This window comes from Cetorhinus maximus, chromosome 15, assembly GCF_964194155.1.
Source record: "Cetorhinus maximus chromosome 15, sCetMax3.hap1.1, whole genome shotgun sequence".
Classification (NCBI taxonomy): domain Eukaryota; kingdom Metazoa; phylum Chordata; class Chondrichthyes; order Lamniformes; family Cetorhinidae; genus Cetorhinus; species Cetorhinus maximus.
In genome coordinates, this window is record NC_135893.1 from 105,636,170 (window position 1) to 105,650,220 (window position 14,051).

At 40.7% G+C, this 14,051-nt stretch overlaps 1 protein-coding gene across 1 annotated transcript in view; it reads left to right on the forward strand.

The window, feature by feature from the left end:
- The window catches only part of xylt1 (xylosyltransferase I), a 284,788-nt gene that overhangs the window by 205,889 nt on the left and 64,848 nt on the right, over window positions 1-14,051 (forward strand). The window contains exon 5 of the mRNA XM_078559151.1: window positions 3,389-3,469. Within this exon, the coding sequence (XP_078415277.1) occupies window positions 3,389-3,469 (81 nt within the window). The remainder of the gene's footprint in view (window positions 1-3,388; window positions 3,470-14,051) is intronic.

Here is a 14,051-nt window from a genome sequence, read left to right on the forward strand (position 1 = left end):
AAGTGGCAAGTATCATTCGCACCACTCAAATGGCAAGCAATGACCACCTCCAACAAGAGAGAATCCAACCATCGCCCCTTGAAGTTCATTGGCATTACCATCACTGAATCCCCCATTATCAACATCCTGGGGGTTACCAGAAACTGAACTGGACTAGCCACATAAATACTGTGGCTGCAAGAGCAGGTCAGAGGCTAGGAATCCTGTGACAAGTGATTCACCTCCTGACTCCCCAAAGCTTGTCCACCATCTATAAGGCACAAGTCAGTAGTGTGACGGAATACTCCCCACTTGACTGGATAAGTGCAGTTCCCACAACACTCAAGAAGCTTGACACCATCCAGGACAAAGCAGCCCGCTTGATTGGCACCACATCCACAAACATTCACTCCCTCCACCACCGACGCACAGTAACAGCAGTGTGTACCATCTACAAGATGCACTGCAGGAATTCACCAAGGCTCCTTTGTCAGCACCTTCCAAACCCACGACCACTATCATCTAGAAGGATAAGGGCAGCAGATAGATTGGAACACCACGAGAAGCTCTCCTCCAAGTCACTCACCATCCTGATTTGGAAATATATCGCTGTTCCTTCGCTGTCGCTGGGTCAAAATCCTGGAACTCCCTCCCTGACAGCACTGGGGGTGTACCTACACCACATGGACTGCAGCGATGCAAGAAGGCAGCTCACCACCACCTTCTGAAGGGCAACTAGGGATGGGCAATAAATGATGGCCTTGCCAGCGAAGCCCACATCCCCTGAATGTATAAAAAAGGAAAGCCATTAAATTCAACCCATGCTGTGGGTGAAACATTCCAAGATCCTGAATCAACGGCGATGCTTCACATGCAGCAGGCAGCTTACTGGAAAATTGCACATGTATTTCTGATCTCGCTGGTTGCATGTGAGGCCCCTGAAATCTCAGCTCTGATTTCTGTAACTTTCTGGGTTGCTCAATTCCATCAGTTGTTGTGACCAGTTCCATTCACATTATTAATGCCTCTTATGCAACTTTGTGAATATGTTTTTGTCTAACAAGAGGATTAAATTACACATCAGCCATGATCTAATTAAATGGCAGAACAAGCACAAGGGGTTGAATGTCCGACTCCTGTTCCTATGTTTGGGAGTTGCCAGATGTCAGAGAAGATTCGTTCAAGACAGTAATGCAGTAAGTGCATTACACACAGGCTTGAAGTCTTATTTTAGGACTGCCTCTGATGGCACTCTTAATATAAGTGGAAATTAAATATCTGTTCAGTTCTGCCTCTTTGAGAGCTCCGAAAATATGCAGTTATTTTAATCAGATATGGGAAAGACATATTGATATATGAGGATATTATTTTATAATCATACGTTGTGTTGATGACGAAATAGATGTCACTGGAAAAGGCCTCAGTTACTGGTATCCTCACCTCTAAATTTCCGTTGTCTAATTAACATCCTGTGTGTTTCATACCCTCCCCAGTGAACTGAGCTAATCTGTGCTCTAATCTTCCAACACCATTTACGCGATCAGTAATTTCTACAGGCTTAATTTTGTTTTAATGTTGTTTTTGCATCTTTTTGAATAAAAAAATATAATCACTTTTCAGGTTTTGGTACCGTGAACTGTTGGTGAAGTAGCATCCTCCCTCCTGATACTTTAGGAAATTCATTATCTCACAGATGTATATGAAAAAGATAAAATGACAAACTGTGCTAATTAATAGTGTATGTTTATTTAGTGCAAGGTGTTTGATTTTCCCCAGTGTTGCTGTTCCTGTGATAAGATATTTATCTTTCATCCCTTGAAAGATAGCGTGTGTGTGTGTCTGTCAGTATGTGTGTGTGTAAGTAATCCTGGCATTGTTTCTTCATTATCCAGTATGGATTCACACAGTCTCATTAATATGTAAAATTAAAAGCATTCTTTAAAAAAACAATGGAATAAAAGTTGTTCGGTGCTCGGAATCTCTTATTTCTTTTGTTGCTTCTAATGAAATTCTTAAATACCACGAAGAGCAAATCAATTACCGCCGGCTTCTGTCGTGAGCCTTAGGAGCACCATTAGAATATATAACAGCTTTGTCTAAGCTTGCAAAAGGCAGGAAGATATTCCCACTCTCAAAATCTCAAATTCCCAAATTTGGGCTGCTCCCTCATTAGCACAGCTGTAGGATTTTTGAATCATAATGTTGTAGTGAACTCCACAGGCCATGCAAGTTATCAAGAGCTAATGGGCTGAGTTTAGATATTCTGAATCTCTAATGCTTTCAACCTTATAGCTGGAAGAAAAGATCTCCTCCTTTACCTAGTTAGCGAATACAAACTGAACCAGCAGCTTAGGCAATTCACTTTCCATTGCTTTGCCAGCGTTCTGAATTCAGCCTTTGAAAAAAAACGACCTTTTTGATAGATTACAATAGCAAGGATTTTGTGGTCAGCAGCAAGGTGACAGCGCTCACTGCCGACGTCACCGAAAGTTGCCCACAAAAATCCAGTGATCTCCGTGCTGAGGGGGTTTTCACCTTTCCCAATGTTAATATTAATCTGGCGGAAAGTCAAGGGGACCTCCAGGCGTCCAGCGACAGTGATGTCATCAAAAAAAAAAAGCAAACGGTTAATTATATCGAAGAATCCTCACCGACAGCAAAACAGGAAGTAAAATGCACTTTTTAAAATAAATTTCACTGAAAGCAAAATAAAGATTGTAACACACACAATAGAAGGTGCAATATCAAGCAAATTTTAAAAGAATATCTTGTATTAGAAAACTCTGGAATTTTTATCGTAAGAAAAATTTGATGTTAGACAAATATAAAATTAGTCTTCCAAGGCCAGAGCGGTTGTTCATCAGTAGTTATGACTTAATACATGACTGAAGGCCCAGTTGCACCCCATGAATAAGTGCAATTTCTGAGGGATTTTAATAGTGATATTCTAGCATCATAAGTTCAGTGATTGCTGTCTGTAGGGACGTCAATGTGCCCCCTGTGGAGAAGCAAGGAATCACTGACAGCCACTTCTGCATTTCCACATTTAACTGTGCACACCAGAAGTTGCTGTCAGTTTTGCAGGGTAATGACAAATGCAGATATGGTCTGTGTGGTTCATTTACAAATGCCGTACAGCTGCACATACCTACATCGTAAAAAGACTGATGCTTGTGCGCAGCCTGTTTGTTCCCCGCACGGTACATTCCTGACTGCTGCGTGGCAGTGCACCCATGCAGCTTAGAAGTGAACCTTGGCCATATCATCACATAGTCAACCCAATGATGTTGATAATCAGCAATGTTCAAAACAATTGTGATAAGGGAGAGTGGAACAATTTTTTTTTAAGTGTAATGATCTATTTATCAGAGATGCATTATTAATTAGAATGTTTATATTTACTGCATAGGACCAATGATCAACTGGTGGCTTTCTTGTCAAGATACAGGAGCATGAACTTTCTGAAGTCGCATGGCAGAGACAATGCAAGGTACTGTGTCTTTCATTTTTGGCACTTAGCTCGAATATGTTTGACTTAGAATTGATTTTACAGAACTATAGCAGTGACTTGGCCAAATTTTGGACAACGGCTACGTTGCTGGTATTCAGATTTCCTATCCAGCCCCAGTTGTGCTGTTGAGCCTCAGGACCTACAGAAAGGTTATTCTATCAAATCGGAGCTATGAAGACCTTGGAACAGTGAAAGTTAGAACCTTTGAACTTTAAGTGGAGAAAAGGTACCTACAACAATATCTGGATGTGTGTCGAGCTTTTTTTTTTAGCTCATCGTTTATTCACCCAAATGTCATTGGTTTTATCACCAAACCAGTTCAGAATGTTGGCAAAATTAACCTTGTATTCTTTATACAAATGCATGAAGCTGCCCCAATATTATTTACCCAGACACCAGATAGATGTATTTTGAACTGCCCTACTTACCCTGCAATTCAGAATGGGGAGAGACATGACTTGAAACCTTTAAGCCTGACAAACTCAATGAGCAGCAAATAATGAAAAGATTTGTAATGTACAAAGCAGGAAGTTGCCTAGAAGGGATTTATTTACACAGATATAAAATCTGCTGCATTTATGCTTGAGCTGATTTGATATAAACTCAGTAGCTGTCCTCGGTATCTAGGTAGAATTTTATGCTACTGGAGGTGTGATATGATGTGATATGTAATACAATATACTTTGACTGCTTGTGAACCAGTTACATTTTCTTCCTTATCTCTTCAGTGCAATTTCTATACCACTGGATCCATCCTAAAATAACTCAAACATGCACAAGCTTGTAATCTGCAAGTAATTTAAAGTCTGAAGCAGCAGTTAACCTGCTAGTGTTGGTATTTTCCCTCTTGGCTGGAGAAAGTCCATGCAGCCTAAGGATAGCAAAACCAACACACTGGCCTGTATACGAGGAAGATCAGAGGACTTCAGCTGCCCGGTCATTGGAGGTCATGTTTTTTTAAATGGCTCTCCCTGATCTATGACTATTTTTCAGCCAACTAGAATTTCTGGTTGGGTCTGGAGCAGGCTGTGCAATTCCTACCCAAGCCAGGTAAGAATGGCCTGGAATTTGCTGGGTTTTTGACTGCAAACTATTGGCATTTGTTGACAACATTTCTCTGAGTCTGACCATGAAAGTCCTGAAGTTGGAGCCTGTCATTCAGTGTTCTGCCACAAGCTGCACTGTGGAGCTCCTAATGCAGAGCCAGCAATCAGTAATATTTGATGAGAACGTCCCCCTTTCTGCTCTACTATCATTGTTTGAAACGCCCCAAAAGGTGTACGTTGCTCAATGGGGTGCAACTGGGATTTTAATCGCAATCTGGATAAGAGCTATTGCTGAAGGACCAACAAGACAAAAATACTGGAATGTTGCTATGTTTCTCCATTATTCATGAATAATTTATGTATGAATAATCACTAGACTGTCTAGATAATTTAACATTTTTGAAGTTTGTTCATGATATTTCAGTTGTACCTTAACCCCATGTATAAGTCCTATCTTTACTTCACTCAATGTAAAAGATTTTTAAAAAGTGATTTGATCTTAGTGCTGTTTATTTCCTGGTTGGCTGCCTGTGAGAATTCTTTAATGTAATTGGCTGTTTAGACAGCTTGATGACACCATTGCAGTTCCACACTGGGAATCCCACAATTAATTGCACGTTGGGAGATATGAAGCTCTTGCTACAGAGATGATGTGACTTGAACACATCAGAGATAATGAGATTACCCAACCCCCACATAGAACCAGTTCTTATTCATACCCATAAACCTTAGATAAAGTTGCTCAGTAATTTCAAAAAGGAAGAAATGAAGGGAGCGATCCAGAATACCGTTTGATACTGTAGATGTCTTTACTGCCTATTTTGTTTCACTTATGAAGCCCAGCTCAGCACCCAGCTTATAAAAGATGGATGCATTCTAAGCTGATAACGGTTCCTTCGTACTGTGCCCAGTGTAACCTTGGGTTTTGAACTCTTCACATGCTAATTCAGCAAAAAGAATCCAAATCAAAAATTTAAAACAGACAAAAAAAATGCATTTTTGTCACACTGGGTAAGATTGAGTGAAGGTGTGTTATCAGGAAAGCATTCAAGGCTATCACACTAAAATTGGCTCCATTGTGCCCCATCTGATTTTCCTCTCTGTGCTACCCCTAGTCAATGCTTAACACCCCCAGGCACTAAATTCTAAAATCTATCCCATTATATCTAATTACAGCAAAGTAGCAGTCAACAAAGTAAATAGGACGTGAACTATACAACCAAAATGGCTCATTTTTGATTGAAAGTCTTGATATCCAGTTTCACTGCTGCTGTGCTATTGGCCGTTTGCCCTTGATGAGACAATAATGATCTTTTGGCAATGTTTTTTGTGCAAAATCTCACATTAGCATTGGTATTAGTAGTCCTCAGGGATCCTGTGGGTATCTCATTATTGGATCTGTTCTTTTTGGCTTGTTGCTTTTTAATCAGACATTTCATTATGTAAATTGGGCATGTTCTCACTGGAAATGAGAAGGTTGAGAGGTGATAGGATTGCTTTTTTTAGGATTCTGAAGGAAAGACAATGCTAGTCACCTTGTCCGGAACATTTGAACCAGAGGACATGACCTGCACTTGAAGTGGGATAAAATAATAAGTCGGCTAGCATATATTTATCTTTCTTTGGGTAAATATTCAGGCAGCCAAAGGAAGTTTTCATCTTCCTTTCTAGGTAAGTAGAGACTGCTACTGCTCTCATTTAACTCAGTGCTCAAATTCCTGTTCTTGGCTGTCCGCTGTATTGTTCATTATGAGTATCTTACATCGCAGATCCTAATCAAATTACTGCGTAAAGTGCCAATAGGTAATGCATTCAGCACGCTCACTTAAAAAAAGGTTTGTTGTGTTCTGATCTGTGCGATGGGCCTACTTTGGTGGACCTACTAATACTATTAGCCAGTGTTTTCTTACAAGAATCAACACAATTTAAGAGTGTCACTAATATAACAATTACATGGCCCATGCCAACTAAAAGAAGCTCAACATAAGCACTACGATCCCAACAAAAACAAAGGGAACCATCCCAGCTAAACCATAGGATTTAATACAGCAACACTGCTCCCTGATTATTGCTGCAAACAAATTGAAAGCTAATGTTTCCCTCACTGCGTTTAACGGAGGTAAATGAAGAAGACCAAGAAAAGGAATTGTAGGGTGATTGGACTCAAAAGAAGTGGGCTATCCACACCTGCCGTAACTTTGCAACCATATATTCAAGCCCAAACATACCCGGTGACAAAGATGAAATACGCTTTGCAGGCAACATAATCATGTAAGAAATAGCAGGAATAAGCCATGCAGCCCCTTAAGCCTATTTCACCGTATAATAAGATCATAGCAGATCTTCTATCTCAACTTAACTTTCTTACCCTTTATCCAAAACTCCTTTTTTAATATCTAAAAAGCCATAGGGACATAGGAGCAGGAGTAGGCCATTCGGCTGCTCGAGCCTGTTCCCCTGTTCCACTACCTTAACGCCATCTTCCTGCAGTATCCCCGTATCCCTTGATGTCATTGGTACCTGGAAACCTATCGATGTCTGCTATAAACATACTCAATGACTCAGCCTCCACGGTACTCTGGGGTGGAGAATTCCAAAGATTCACCATCCTCAGTGAAGAAATTCCACACCATCTTGGTCCTAAATGGCCTACCTCTTATTCTGAGACTCTGTCCTCAGTTCCAAGGAAAACATCCTCCCTGCATCTACCCTGTCAAGCCCTATAAGAATTTAGTTCTGGGGAATTTAGTTCCCCAGTTCTGCCGAAGGGTCATGAGGACTCGAAACGTTAACTGATTTCTTCTCCACCGATGCTGCCAGACCTGCTGAGTTTTTCCAGGTAATTCTGTTTTTGTTTTGGATTTCCAGCATCCGCAGTAGCTTTTAGCTTTTTGTTTTTACCTATAAGAATTTTGTACATCTCAATGAGGTCACCTCTCATTCTTCTAAACTCTAGAGAACACAAGTCCAATTTCCTCAATCTTTCCTCATAGGTTAATCCCTCCATCCCAGTGATTAGACTGGTGAACGTTCATTGCACTCCCTCTATGGCCAGAATGCCCTTCCTTAGGTAGGGAGACCAAAACTGCACACACTACTCCAGGTGTGGTCTCACCAAGACTATACAACTGCAGCAAGACCTCCATACTCGTGTACTCAAATCCCCTTGCAATAAAGGCTAACATACCATTTGCCTTCCTAACTGCTTGCTGCACCTGCATGTTAGCTTTCAATGACTTATAAACAAGGACATCCAGGACTCTTTGAACATCAACACTTTCCCAATCTCTCCCCATTTAAGAAATACTCTGCATTTCTGTTTTTCCTACCAAAGTGGATAACTTCACATTTTTCCACATTATATTCCATCTGCCATGTTCTTGCCCACTCACTTTGCCTGTCAAAATCCCCTTGAAGCCTCTTTGCATCCTCCTCACAGCTCACATTCCCACCAGGTTTTGTGTCATCAGCAAACTTGGAAATATTACATTTAGTCCCCATGTACAAATCATTGAGGTAGATTGTGAATAGCTGGGGCCCAAGCACTGATCCTCGCAATACCCCAACTGGTCACAGCCTGCCAACCTGAGAATGACCCGTTTATCCCTACTCTCTGTTTTCTGTCCATTAACCAATCTCTATCCAGGCCAGTATATTTCTGCCAATCCCAAGTGCTTTAATTTTTCTTACTATCCTCTTGAGTGGGACCTTATCAAAAGCCTCCTGAAAATCCAAGTACACCACATCCAATGGTTCTTCCTTATCTATCCTGCCAGTAACATCCTTAAAAAATTCCAACAGATGCGCCAAACATGATTTCCCTTTCATAATTCCATGTTGACCCTGCCTAATCTCACCATTATTTTCGAAGTGTCCAGTTATCACATCCTTTATAATAGATTCTAGCATTTTCCCTACTACTGATGTCAGGCAAACAGGCCTATAGTTCCCCTTTTCCTCTCCATCCTTTGTTAAATAGTGGGATTACACTTGCCACCTTCCAATTCTCAGGCACCGTTCCAGAATCCACAGAATTTTGAAGGACGGTCACCAATGCATCCACCATCTCTACAGCTTCCTCTTTCAGCACTGTGGGATATCGATCATCAGGTCCAGGGGATTTATCAACTATCAGTCCCATTAGTTTCTCCAGCATTACTTTTTTCACTAATACTAATTTCTTTCAGGCCTTCAATCTCACTAGTCCCTTGGCACCCCAATATTTCGGGGAGGTTTTTGTATCTTCCTCCATGAAAACAGACACAAAATATTTGTTTAGTTTCTGTGCCATTTCCTTAGTACCCATTATAAATTCTCCATTCTCTGCCTGTAATGGGCCCACATTTGTCTTTATTAACCTCTTCCTTTTTACATACCCATAGAAGCTTTTACAGACAGGTTTTATGTTCCTCACTAGTTTACTTTCATGTTCTATTTTCTCTTTCTTTATCAATTTCTTGATTCACCTTAGCAGAATTTCAAAATGCTTCCAATCCTCAGGCTTACTATTTTTTTGGCCACCTTATAAGCCTCCTCCTTTGATCTAATAGAACCTTTCACTTCTTTTGTTAGCCATGGTTGGATCATTTTTCTTGCTGGCTTTTTGTGCCTTAAAGGAATGTAAATTCGTTGCAAGCCATATATTAATTATTTAATGATAGTCATTACCCGTTTACCATCATAACTTTTAATGTAGTTCCCCAATCTACCATAGCCAACTTGCCCCTCACACCTTCGTAGTTTCCTTTGTTTACATCACTTTCAAATTTCATGTAAAATTCTAACATATCACTCTTCCCCAAAAGCTCCTTTACAATAAGATTATTAATTAGCCTTTTCTCATTATACTATACTAGATGTCAAATAGCCCATTCTCTAGTTGGTTCCTCAACATACTGTTCTAGAAAACCATCGTGTATACATTCCAGGAATTCGTCCTCTTCAGAACTAGTGCTAATTAAGTTTACCCAGCCTATATGTAGATTGAAGTCCCCCATGCTTCCTGTATTACCTTTGTTACATGCACCTCAAATTTCCTGACTTATACCATGCCCTTAGCACTACTATTTGGTGATCTATAAACAACTCCTACCAAAGTTTGCTGCCCTTTGCTGTTACTTAGCTGAACTTCCCATCTAAGATCCTCTCTCACTAACGTACTGATCCCATCTTTTATTAACAGTGCAACACTACCCTCTTTTTCTTTTTGCCTATCCTTCCTAAATGCGAACTTTCAGTTCCCAGCCTTGGTTATTCTACCACATTCTCAAATGCACTCAACAACTGAGGATCCACAGCTCTCTGGGATAGAGAATTCCAAAGATTCACCAACCTCTGAGTGAAAAAACTTATTTTCATCTCAGTCCTATATGGTCGATTTCCTATACTGAGATTATGACCTAGTTCTGGACACAGAGAAAACAGCCTCTCAGCATCTACCCTGTCAAGCCCATTTAATATTTTATATACTTCAATGAGATCAACTTTTATTCTTCTAAACTCCAGAGAATTTAGACTCAATCTCTCCTCAGAGCATCGCAGGAATAAATCAAGTGAATCTTTGTTGCACCCTCCCTAACGCAAGTATATCCCTCCTGAGGTTAGGAGACTGTAGTAAAGTTCAATAAAAAGGATATTGCAGAACTGTCATCCTTTGTTGCAAACAGACCTGCAGGTAATTACCACGAGTGCTACCAAAGGCAGTCAAAGTCAGCCTTGCTCTTAACTTTTATGCCTCTCCCAGCCCACCCCAATGAATCCGCCAAGTTCAGACCAGCTCTTACCTGATTTAATCTGCACTCATGGCCTATCAAAATCCAGTTGATGATTTGAATGGTGAGCTGCCTTCGTAAACCGTGCGTGTGCAAACCCCAGCCCGACTCCATTCCTGCCCACATGAGAATGGGAAATGCCACGTTTGGGGGCAGGACTTAGGATTTTATGCCATTTTCACCTTCGTAGTGAAAATCTGGGCCACAGTAACAGTTTCCACATGCGTACTGAATCGCCCAGCTCCACTTCACCTCCACCCCACTTGACTTCTGCAGCAAATCTTTTTGAGCTTCTGTAAAGTGTCTTTAAACTAAAAGTTGCATAAAGTCTACAGTTCAGATCTTTTGACCCAGCAGGTATATGCCAGTGTTTCTCTCTGCACAAGCCTCTTCCCATTCCTCTTCACCTTACTAATCAGCTTATCCTTCTATTCTTTTCTCCCTTATATGTTTACCCAGATTTGCCTTGAATCCATCTCGCTTGCCTCATTTTCTAATCATTGCTGATTGAAGCAGGTGACCTGGGTCTCTTGACAGTAATCCATTAAAGGGAATGGACTATCATTGGCATTTCAGTATCTTTTAACAGTGGCCATCCTGATAACTCAGAATAAATCACTGCATTATATAAATGGATTCTCCTGAAGGTTCTCATCCAAAATCAGAGAATGATAGAAATTTCGGGCAGTGGAACGTACCACTGTGCCATTGCCTGACCTGCATTTTCCCCTCCGTGCTTGGGGCCTTTTTCTTCCCTGCCTGCCGTCTGCAAATGCTGATGTGTGCCTTGTCCCCAACAGATTTTCTTGCCATCCACCCCTCCTCCAGCCAGTTACCAAGGTTACCAGGTGGAAAGGAGCAGTACAACCTCGGAACTGGGGGAGATGGAAGAAGAGAATGTTCGATCTCTCCTCATCTCCCTCCATTTCGCCCCCAATATTTGCCTGCTGAAGGCCCGGTTTTCAGCTGAGGCGCATGAATGTGACATTCCTTCCAAAACTTAAAGCCCTTCTGTCTCTTTCAATGCTGCCTGTATCTCAGCTGGTGCTGCAGCGACAATCCTTGCAGCACTGTCAGAGCTCTCTTAATTCTTCAGCAGAGGTGAACTCCCTCTTGACATCAGCAATCGCACAGCATATCAAATGATGCTTGGTCGAGGAAAATGGATTGAGGTTATAGTGGGACTCACAGAGGCATCGAAGTGGAGAAACCAGCCAGTGGTGTTCATTTCAGATTGTTTTAAATTAGGAAGCAGTTTTCTTTCATTTTACCTAATGAAGTTAATTCTAAGTCAATCTATCCATATTTTGTTATTCTGCTTTAGAAGCAGCTTGAAAAATAAGTTGGAAAGGGTTTGTGGCAAAGTTAGCATATTTACTAACTATAAGAGTAATAATATTGAGATGGTCCTGTTGTGGGATGTTAGTTACAGTTTGGTAGGTTATACGTAGGCATCGTAGTCATACGTAGGTTAACTGTAAGTCTTTATTGACTCAGAACTATTTACAAATATATAGTGAAGGGTACAAGCTAGGAGTTGTCTCCATACTTGCTGGTACACACAGCTCTCTCCAACACTAGACTGACCTGGGTGTGAGTCATGTGCCTCTTACATTACTGTGCGGGTGGTACTGTACTCATTCCCACATTAACCCTATATGTGCCAGACCCTTATACTACAGGCACTAATCGAATGGATTACTAACATTTGCCTGTGCTCCTAAATTTGTTTCCAATTCATGTCAGTTCAGAGACCCAAGATTATCTCTTTTTTTGCTTATTAAGTCACAATTTATTTGGATTGTGTCAAATTCCTCAGGAATTACATCATTTCAATATCACGTTAATTTCTTCAATTTAAAGTTAATATCAGTGCACTGGAGAAAACCAACAGGGAGCCCATAGTGATGAGGTATTGCTTAAAGGATTAGTCGGTCATGGATTGAAAATAATTGACAAAGAACCTGAAGGGAAATGAGAAATCTTTTCACATTAGGTATTTAAGATCAGGATCACACAACCTACAAGTGTGGTAGAAGCAGGTTCCAAGGGAGCTTTCAAAAGGCAATTAGACATTTACTTGAAGAGGATTAATTTGCAAGGTTACGGGGAAAAGATCTGGGCACAGGTGCGACAGGCCAAATGGCGTCCTTCCATGTTGTCAGATTCAATGATTCTTTCAGTGAGCCCTGGAGCATGGGCATTTCTTCAAGCCTTTGTATTTTGGAATGCAAAGCAGGAGACCAAGGCCAGGGACAGTTTGTAAAGGAAGCTGAGCTTCGATAGGAATGCGATCTTAACTCTGCATCAATTTCAGGAACCAGAGTGAACAACGTCCGAGAGCACTGTTAGGTAGAGTGAAAGGACCACCACACATATAGCACTGGGAGCTCCTAGCCACAATCCTGATACATGCTCTTGAGATGCATTACCCAATTGTCCAGTGCATTACAGGGGTAATAGATGTCCTCTATTACATCAAATTCAGCTGTGGCATACAGCATCAGCACCAGACAGACCTCACATTGCCAATAATGGGCACTCTGTGAGTACCAGCTACCATTGCTGATTAGGCATCTTGAGAAAATGCTCTTTTAATCAACACAAAGGATTACTGTTTTCAGAACTTCCAGATGGAATGTCAATAGTTCCTATCTCAAGATAGCAAATTAGAATTGAGACTTGTGTAGTCTACTTCATTTGTGTGAAAGGTCAATTGGTGCACAATCTTTCACAGTTGCCACGTTACATATCTGATTTGTAACAGGACTGAAATATCTTCTCCATCTATCTTTATTGCTCAACCTACAGCAAGATGCTGGCTAAAGTCAAGCTAACAATACCCTTATGTGAAATTATTCAGGCAGATATCGTTGAACCAACCTTAGATAGACATTCGGCCCATGTTATGCAGTTGCAATTCACATCAATAACGAAACAATGGCATTTCAAAATCGATACCTTCTTTCCCATATCTCTTTGAATATAATGGTGGGTGGAGGTTGCTCCATCTGCCCATGTGATTGGTTTCACACCTGTTGGGCTCACTGCTTAGTGATGTGCATTTCTCCACTTCCTCACCATTCATAGTAATGTGAAGGATGTCATGGGTCAGGTGGGCCTTTCACTATCCTGATGCCTGGTACAGCACTCCGACCTGTTCACCCTACAGTCAGATTGGTGTGCTGAGCATTACTCATAGTGTTAGTGTACCAATTCAAGGATAGTAATGATTCAGCATGATTATTGATTTTCTGATTGGCTGCTCAGTTCATATTTTAGTAGTAATTCACTGAAATCCTGTTGTTGAGTGTACTAACAGAAATGAGGGAAAAAATAATGTTGATTTCATACACAAAGCAAATTAAACCCCCCAAAATTAGGATTAATATGGGCATCAGTTATATTTTCTCATGCTAACAATTTATGAAATTGTAAACACTCATGACCTCAGTGAAAAACTGGCCTGAATAACTTTTTAAGATGAACAACTTGAGGAAAATAATGAGCTAGGACAGGAGCAGTCAGTAGCCCACGGCCCTTTACGAATTTTATTTCAATTGTACTCTTCATTCTAAACTTATTCAAAGTCAGCTATCTAGAATATGTCATCAACATTTACTGTTTGAAACCAAATTCAGAATAAGGGAAGATAATAAAAAATCGAAGGACACTAAAATTCATTAATCTTCGTAACTGATCTTTAAGGAGTGTGTTGAAGATAAGGTTTCCTCCTGTACCTAT